At 43.6% G+C, this 9,232-nt stretch overlaps 1 protein-coding gene across 1 annotated transcript; it reads right to left on the minus strand.

Moving 5' to 3' along the window:
• Window positions 1-1,092: 1,092 nt before the first annotated feature.
• On the minus strand, window positions 1,093-7,878 carry gins3 (GINS complex subunit 3). Its single transcript, XM_006641180.3, has 3 exons — window positions 7,574-7,878; window positions 6,493-6,726; window positions 1,093-3,461 (listed from the first exon to the last, which is right to left on the minus strand). The coding sequence occupies exons 1-3, from the start codon at window positions 7,742-7,744 to the stop codon at window positions 3,231-3,233; spliced, it is 636 nt and encodes a 211-aa protein (XP_006641243.1). The 5' UTR covers window positions 7,745-7,878; the 3' UTR covers window positions 1,093-3,230.
• Between the last annotated feature and the right edge of the window lie 1,354 nt (window positions 7,879-9,232).

Below are 9,232 nucleotides of genomic sequence, written 5' to 3' on the forward strand. Positions count from 1 at the left end.
TTCTTCCCTTCTTGATGAGGGATCGCCCAGGCTAGGCTCTTTCCATAAACAACTGGCAGCGTGCTGCCAAAAACAAAATGGAAGTTAACTTCAGAGCTGTCCCAAACACAAACGGTGCACCAGAAGAACGACAGCAACCGTGTTTCAGCACCTGCAAGAGTTTCACCTGTTCACACCGCACTTGTGGTCTAACTGTGCAAAAATCGACTTTCAGTATATTCTTAGCAAGCCGACAATGATGTGCTTTTTACTTTCATTGCTGTAAACGTGGAGCATGTGCCAGAAGACTGTCTTCATTAATGACTGGCATCCTCTCCGTCTGCTGTTCAAATTTTGAACTAGCACTTGCATCACTCTTCCAGGTGGTGCCAGCCTTTTGCTTCACTTTATTAACTTACCTTTTTTTTTATGTGCATGAATATTAGATACCCGTTGTGAAGTCACCTAGCTAAGGATGTCAGCTATATGGATTAAAAAAATATATATTGCTCTTAAGCTACACCAGAAGGCTTCTATAGAGCAAGGGACTTTATTACAGGCACTCCCACCTGGACCTTTTCTGACTGCTAGTACCTGTATTTGGTTTGGCCTCAAGTGGATCCTAATCTGCTTATCTGTAAGTTGAGCTTGCGTGTTCAGCAGCTACTGATCATGGGCCTGTGAGCATGAAGAGTGAAGCAGGGCTCCCAGCCCTGCTGAACGCTCGATGTCTGGTTGACAGTCTGCGCTGGTAGTAACTGCATCTGCCAGCAGGGTTTTAATCAATGACGCTGAACCACTGTAGAAGAGTTTATCTAAATCCCCATTACCAGCCACTCGGAGGAAATTCAGCTGAGTGCCTGTCTGAATTTGACAGTCTCCCACGTGCAAATTGAAAGAAATCCACTGCACTTGCGGTCTTCTCCGGCAGCCACAGTATGATCTGAACCCAAATTATAAATAAAACGAAGAGCCAGTTATACAAACAGGCTTTCATTCTGCCTCGATACATGGGGATATGACCCAGTTTGCTGCGCAGGATTCGACAGAGTTGTAGGAGAATGGCTGCAGCTTGTTGTGATGTACGTCAAAATCAACCACAAGAAACAGATCTTTCCAGGGCACATTCTTTAGTACTGATCGAGAATATACAAGGAAACAAAAGGCAGAAAAAAACATGAGAAAACAGAAGTAAATAGCAACCCGACTGATTTTTAGAGATCATCATCAACAAAACACAAGAGGGAAAAAAATGCCCCTCTACAAAGAGTACTTATTGCATCAATAAAAGTGTTACTTTGTCATCAAGGTCTTCCGTTCTTTGAAGTACATATTTTCCACTTTTGTGTCCTTTAAATGGATCTTTTTTTCTGTATTCCTGTAACTAACATGCATGACCTACTTGTAGTTTAAGAACTATAGAGTTTCCTATACTCATTTTCACCAGTGTTACAGTTGATGTTCATAACACGAGATTTGCAAACCACCCATCTTCCAACAGCTTTATCCAATATAGGGTCATGTGGGAGCCAGTGCCTTGACCAGCAAGCAATAGGAACTAGGATTAGATGAACGCCTGTCCATCGCAGGGCACGCGCACACACACACTAACACCAGGGCCAATATTCCCAGAAGCCATTTCACCTACCAGAATGTCTTTGGACTGTGGGAGAAAACCAGAGCACCCAGACCTATTGATCACAGGTCTTGAGGAAAACCTTGCAGACGGCACCCCAGAGCTGTGAGGCAGCAATGTCCACTAGTCATAAAAAGTCTTTGAACCGGAACATCTTGATACACCAAAACAGTAATGAGGAGAAGGGGGATTAGTTACAGTACATAAACAACATCTGCACTCCATGGCCAAATTATTCGCACTCCCAAGCACTGCCTGGTTGGTTTGAGGAGCCCGAGACAGACGCCATCACCATCCTTGAGTAGAACAATGATTACATTCACGCTTGCTGTGTTTTGACTGTCACCATCTGAACACAAGTAAGCCAGGAGCAAGTCTAATATTTTGTTTCTTCAACATTTCCTTTGTCATCCTGTCTATGGTGGACTGAAAATATGGCATCCAAAAAATGTTTACATAGCTCACTCCAAAAGGGTTTTGACTTGTTACCTCGTTTGAGATCATGAGACTGAGATTTTGAATGCCTCCTTGAATTTTAATTGCTTCCACTTCATATTTTTCAGCAGACCTTCAGGTCTTTATGTTGTTCTTACTACTGTACATGCAAAGCATCTGCAGTCCTTTAATTTTTACTATACAGAAAAAGACATTAAGTAATGACGCCCCTTTTAAAAGGCCAACTTGACAAAATGCAGATAGAGGGGTTTGCAGTTTGAGAGTTAATATTTGCTCTTTCAGCCCTAGCAGGAAAAGAACAATGCCCCTTCGCTTGTCTACACATTGTGCGAGCGCCAGAACATCTTAATATTGAGACTAATTTAATCTGAGATGTTTAAAACGGACTCAAGTCACGGACACATATCACTTTTATCTCTACATAGGAAAATTATTTCACAGCAATATGTAATTAATAGCTGAGGGTTTAGATTACTATTTCACAAACCAAACCTGAAAGAATTATCAGTGAGGGCTTCTCTTCTCCATAATTATCTGCCGAACAATACAGATGGAAAGATATGTTCATAATGCACATTTATAACCTCACAAGAGTCTGGTCATTCCTCAGGGCTGCCCATCAGTCCTCACGGTCAAAAGATTTGAGCTTCCCACTTAATTAAACATAACAGAGGGTCCCCAGCTGCTGTTCTGCAAATTAAATCTGACCTAGTTCAAACTGTCATAGTGTAAGCTCGCCGTCTTAAAGTGTCTTCTGTGCGAATCACAGCTTCCTGCAAGGTGTTACAGCATGTCCCAGGCCTTACAGACATGGCTCTTCTTCAACCAACTTGGAATTGCTACCCTAACAAATCAGAAAGGTTTGAATTTTACCTTATAAATGACTAATCAAAGGCTCAGTCCCTTCCACCACTGGTAGGAATCTGTAATGGCAGATTGAAACAAGTCATTATTAAGACAGGTGATCTGAGATCAGTGAACCTCCTTTGGCACCGCTGAGTATCATGGTACCAAGTCCAAATCGAAATTGTGGACTGCCACCACCAGCCCCGATTTTCCCAGGGGTTGCGGCGTTGCTTCACGTGTTCATAGTTCCTCTTGGTGCAGATGAGGGCCGCGGGGCTGGCGTGAGGGCCCCACACTGGGCCCTGCCCGGACCTCAGGCCTCCAGCTCGGCGAACTTGCGCTTGCGGTAGTTCTGCACCAGGCTGGAAGCGGTCATCTGGGAGGACTGACCCTTCTCCCACCGCTGGAAGTCGTGGAGGCCGGCCTGACCGGAGCGGAACAAGCTCCTCTCCATGCAGTCCAGCTTCTCCACCAGCGCGGACGTGTCCTCGTTGTAGGCGTTCTGGGAGGAGTCCATGATCCGCCGGAAGCGCCTGACGAACGTCTGTCGGTGAAACAGACACAGTGTGGGCTGGAGGCAGGAGAGGAGAAACAGAACTCCGCATGTCCGGGAAAACTAGCCCATTACTGTCCTTGTCTGGATTAGGCTGAAGACACGGCGTGCCACATAATGGGAGAAAGCTACTGCTGGAGATCGCACCGGACATTAGAGCCATTTTTAAACAGCTATTAATGCAAATTTTAAGAAGTCCAAAATAAATTAAAAAATTAAGTCAGAGAGATTTGGGATTGCAAAAAAAATGTCTCAAGTGAAAACAGATACCATTGTTGCAATTAGTGTTCGTTGCAGTATCTGTGCACATTGTTGCTTATACAAAGTGTTTATTGATCATTATGTCAAATTTGAATTTTTCTGCCCAAAATATACTCTGCAAGATTGTAACACACAGCTCATACACATGGAACCAAGTTTTTTACATTTAGAAAAATCTGGTTGCCTTTCAATTGAATAGCTACATTCAACTTGTAAATTAAAGAAAGTAAGCTGTTTTTACATGTATGCAGTTTTTGCTATATATACATAAAATGTATTATTTATATTTTAAAACTCTCAGCATCACAACTGCACTATATCACAAGCATGGAAGACACTTGGCCTATATAATGAGTAAACAACTCACATTTTATATTTATTTAATATTTAATTACACCCAGAAGAGAGAATGGTATAATTACTTTTAGAATCAGTTTCCAAATAACCAATTTTATTTGTTCTCCTGTATTATCCTTTTCTCCAAGGCATGTTGAATAAAATAAAGCAGATCTCAACAGCTATACCAGGCTAAACCTGGTCAGCACAGGAATGTGAGATCATAAACAAAACAAGGCTGCTACTCCAAGACATAACAGTAGGGGGCACTCACTTAAAAAATGAAAAAGATAAAATATGATCACTTTATTGGCCATATACAATTTCTTGTATTAGCAATTTGTCTTTTTTGCATACCCCAGCTTGCTCTCCATGAGGCACACAGACAGGGAGAGAAGCTGGGGGTCAGAGCGCAGGGTCAGCAATTTATATGGCACCCCTGGAGCAGCTGGGGTTAAGGGCCTTGCTCAGGGGCCCAACGGAGTAGGATTCCTCTACCGTCCGCTGGATATGAACTGGCAACCTTCCAGCCACAAGCACAGATCCTTAACCACAGAGCCACCTCAGCTCAAGCATTAAAATACAAAGCTTAAAACTTAAATTGGCAACGGTAAGAAAAGCAAACCATTTCATAGTCACCATTCTAATATATAAAAATCCTCTTCCCTAAGCTGGTCTCTGTCATTAGATTAAGACAGTGGGCTGGAAAATCAATTTTGAGGAAAAACTATGACAAAAGCTCCCAGAAACAGATTTGGAGCTCAAATCTGCCCAGCAACACTGTTCAATGTCATTGTAAGTGTACTGAAGTGGCGCCATCTTGTGGTGGCTCTTGTGAAGTAAAATAGCCTGTAAAATTGTGAAGGCATACCTTGCACTTCTAATATACTGTATATAAATCAGTGGAAATATACAGGTGATCAAATGCAGTGCATTTAACATCACAGAAGTACAATTTCTAGAAAATGACACAGAGTGGGGTAAAATCTGTTCACAGAATATCAGTGAACTATTACACATACCTAGCATTGAGATTCTTACCCAAAACAGACAGACACTTGCTATGTAAGTGCTGGAAACCTCAGCCAAAGCCAATAAGAATGAATTGTAAAGCTTTATTCATTACAAAACTGACAGTTATTAGACTGTTGGTCTCCCACAGGCAGGCCCTGGGGACCACGGTCAGAGTACAGGCAAATGCAGTTTCTTCCCTTCGACCCATTCAGCTCTCATCCTGGCAGTTAAGGTGATGCTTATATAAACGTCTTTCTTTAACCCTGCTGCTGAAGGTTACTTCAATCATCAAGCCTTCGCTGGATCGAAGAAATAAGGTTAAAAACGAAGGAGGCATTAGAGCCCACCCTGTTCGACTGGCTGCTGGAGATCACGAGTCCAAGGGTCTCTCCTGGCTGCATCTTGAAGACTCCCAGGCAGGGCTGGGTGATTTATATCAACTCCATTTCAATTTATTTTTATGAAAAGTATTTGAATTAAAATATTTTCTGTCCCTTATACCTTCTCAGGGGATATTTAGTCGTTGGTCTGCTTTGAAATACTACGGGACCACTAGGATATTTACCTCATTTAGAATAAAATCTGATAAAAATATTTTTTTTTATCATTGACAAAAGTATTGAACCTCCCCCAGGGAGTGGCCCCCAGTAACCAGGCTCCTTCAGACACCCGCCACTCTTTGTGTACAGAGGTGCTTCCCACCTTCTGTTCTAAAGGCACACCAACAGGACCTCTTTTCAGGTCCTTGAAGGGCAGTCTTGCCCTGTAGGGCATCCCGAGGCTGCAGATTCCCCACAAAGCTGTTTTAAAATGACTAGATATCCTTTTCCTGGGAAGCATTTCAAATTTTGTTTATTCTGCAATCATGCGACGGATGTAAATTGGTCACAGGGAATAACTCAGAATAGGCAGCAGTCAGAGGACATTTTACACTGAGAGTTGTTCTGAATTATTCATCATCGTGAGTTCCATTCATTTTCAGTAACTGCTTTAAACTTGCAGATCACGCCTAACCTGGCACGTATAGGGCACAAGGCAGGAGTACACCCTGAACAGGATACCAGTCCATCACACGCCACATACAAGTACTGCATACAGTCTATTTTAGAGATGTCATTTAACCCAGACAGCATGTCTCTGGACTACGGGAGGAAACATGCACATCCACAGACAACCCAAACGAACACATGCAATACTGCAGAATGCAATTTTATCATTAAAAACAAGGATATTAAAACTGGGGCAGTATAGTGTCACACCTTCAACAATAACTGAAGTGCATAGCTCATGCAATAATGCAAATATACTCCCTGCATTAGTTACTGTTGAAAACTGCATTTCAGACACCATGGCAACATTCTCATGACTGATGCACAAGGTTATGGGTGTGTGCATGATCCCTGCCCCTTACCTGCAACACTGTCTGAGCAATGTCGGGGTTCTCCGGGCTGTCGAAGTGCAGCAGCTGGGAGCCCAGGCCATAGTAGTAGGGCCCCATCTTGTGCAGGTCCACCACGTTGGGGTCTGCGCCGAACACGGTCCTCCAGCCCTCACGGTACACCTTGGGCAGGTCCACCGCCACCACCCGGCGCTTGGAGTCGTACAGGCCCTTGGCCAGCCACAGGGGCATCTCCATCTTCGTCCCCTGGACCGGACAGACACCGGACAGATCTAGCGCTGCACACTCTCTACAGCCAGGAGCTCGGAAAACCCCCACAAACCACATTTCTCCTCAAGACTGTGGCGTGGAAATGTACAGGTCGGACAAGTATGTAAGAAGGCCTTGAAAAAGATTAAATTAAACTTCCCAAGATCTCTGTCTGAACCAATTTCAGTACCCAGCAACAATCAGTAGAATATCAATATGAAATCACCTTGTCGTAAGTTTTAAAACTCTCACTAATAAATATTCATTTCACAATCTTCCCTAGTTTATAGTTCCTATCACCTTTTCATTCGATTTCGCTTAATTTTGGTACAATGTTTCAACTCTTCCTTAAGGTGAGGATAATAAAACATAAACGTGCTTGTCAAAAATATTGACTACTAACATCTCAAAGACTCAATCCGACACAGAGCGCCAGGATCGTCCTGTAACTGACTGGCACTGAGGTCTATGTACGCGGCCGACCCCCTGCTTAAATTCTGCAAGTTCGGAGTCTCTAAATCGAGGGTCAACTGTACGAGTACATAAAAAGAAATTACAGGTGCGGGATTAAATCATGTCATTAGTACAATTTCATATGTATCTCAGTGCCAGCGCCTGATCAACATATTCAACATGTCTTGCAGCTATTTACTGTACTGCATTTACAGCATGAACAGCTCGGGCAATCATGTGCAATAAACACGGCCGATCACTGTCCTTCCCCCTCATAGAAATGTCAACACAGAGCGCTAAAACAATGCACATGGCTACAATACCGGTCAGATTTGGGTTTAAATACTGTTTTAAACGGTTTTTGTGGGATCAACGCGGTTCTCTCGCTTACCTCCTGGATGTCCCCGGTGTCGCCGGACTTCTCCAGGAAGCCCAGCCGGGGGAAGGCGGTTTCAGTCCGGCACGGCAGCTTCTCTTGAGAAAGGAGAATGTCGTCGAGCGAAAGAAAATTATCTTCCATCCCCACGCCGGGCGGCACTGGCGTATAAGATTGGGTCGCCATTCCGAAGCAGTTATTTTGCAGCTTGTGAGGAAAGTCAAACTTATCAACAAACCCAAACCCCAAGACGATCTGCTTTGGCGCGGCGCTTTGAATGGGCCGCTATCCCCGCCCCCTCAGACAGCAGCAGTGGAGCTCCGAGCGCGCCGGCCGACGGATGGCTGAGACGACCTAAAGTGCAGCACTGAAGGCGTTTACAAATTCAGACTGCTGACGAGGCACGCATGTCGCAAATAATACAAGTAGTTGTTATTGTTGTTATTATTATATACCGGAAATACTATAAATTATCTCAAATTGTCCAAATATCCTTCGTCTTATACATTTTCCAACAAAAACACAACAATAATCAGCAACCAGAAGTCAGTAGCATAGCCCCCTGGCCAGGCAGCGATTCGGCTTATATTAGGTTTGTAGAAGTGCAATTATTTTACTTTGAACTCAAATAGTATGGTTGTATTTTTATGGTTTTATGTAAGTAGCCGATAAAAACTGAACTCAGCGACCAGTGTACGTTTTTTTAGATATTCCATTGCATTTAAGATGCATGTAAGAAACTTAAAACTTCAGAAAGAATACAAGATATCGGAAAGTGGCCGCAGAGAGTTCTGCACTTTGAATTGCATTCTGGGAAATAGATGAAGCTTTCAGACCAGTACATTCTGTGACTACCAGGCCAGTAATAGTCAAGATTATTTCATTTTTTCCTCCAAGGCACAATAAACCCTCCAGCAACAGGAGGCTGGACATGTCCTCTCTTGTCACGGAACCACACAGGCACCTTTTCTTTCAGATCAAGGGGAGGACCCTTTCTTCTGCACCCCAATAAATAGGACATTCTGGTGCTGGGGGGTGCTATCTGTTCGTATTTTCTCTCTATGTTCGCATAGATTTCCTCTGGCTGACCTAGACTCCTCCCACAGTCCAGTAAATTAATTTGCATCTTGGTAACTTGGAGCTGGTGAGAGTGTGCGTGTGCCTTGCAGTGGACTTGCCTTAAAAAATGAAAGGATGGAGTGATTCCCTTGTAAGGCCCCTTTTAAGGCTGTGTTTAATATGTGGTGTAACTCTAACATCCCTTTTTATGACAAATACGGAGCAATTCGGAACAGCACACACAAGGCGCCTGACCGCCCCTGTTGACGAACTGTTGTTGTTAAAGTGCTCTGCACTACACCTCACTGTTTCAGTGCCTTCAGTACAGGCTACCCAATCTCTCTAATTTATAAATAAACAGCCACAGCCATTCCAGCAATCTGAAGAATGGCGCCTGTACAAGTATGGATGTCTTTACACTGAGAGGGTCTTCACTGTGATTGCTGGACAGAGGCTAGAATCACGTTGAAGATTTCCAATTAAGGTGCCGGGAACCACGCTGGAGAAACATCTTTTAGGTAGATTTATTTCCGCTGTTTAGCACGGTCTTGCAGGACATTTTATCCTTGCACAAGCTGCACGTGCCCAGCAGTAAAATGATTGAATGAGTAAAGT

Source organism: Lepisosteus oculatus, chromosome 20, assembly GCF_040954835.1.
Source record: "Lepisosteus oculatus isolate fLepOcu1 chromosome 20, fLepOcu1.hap2, whole genome shotgun sequence".
In the NCBI taxonomy this organism is placed as follows: domain Eukaryota; kingdom Metazoa; phylum Chordata; class Actinopteri; order Semionotiformes; family Lepisosteidae; genus Lepisosteus; species Lepisosteus oculatus.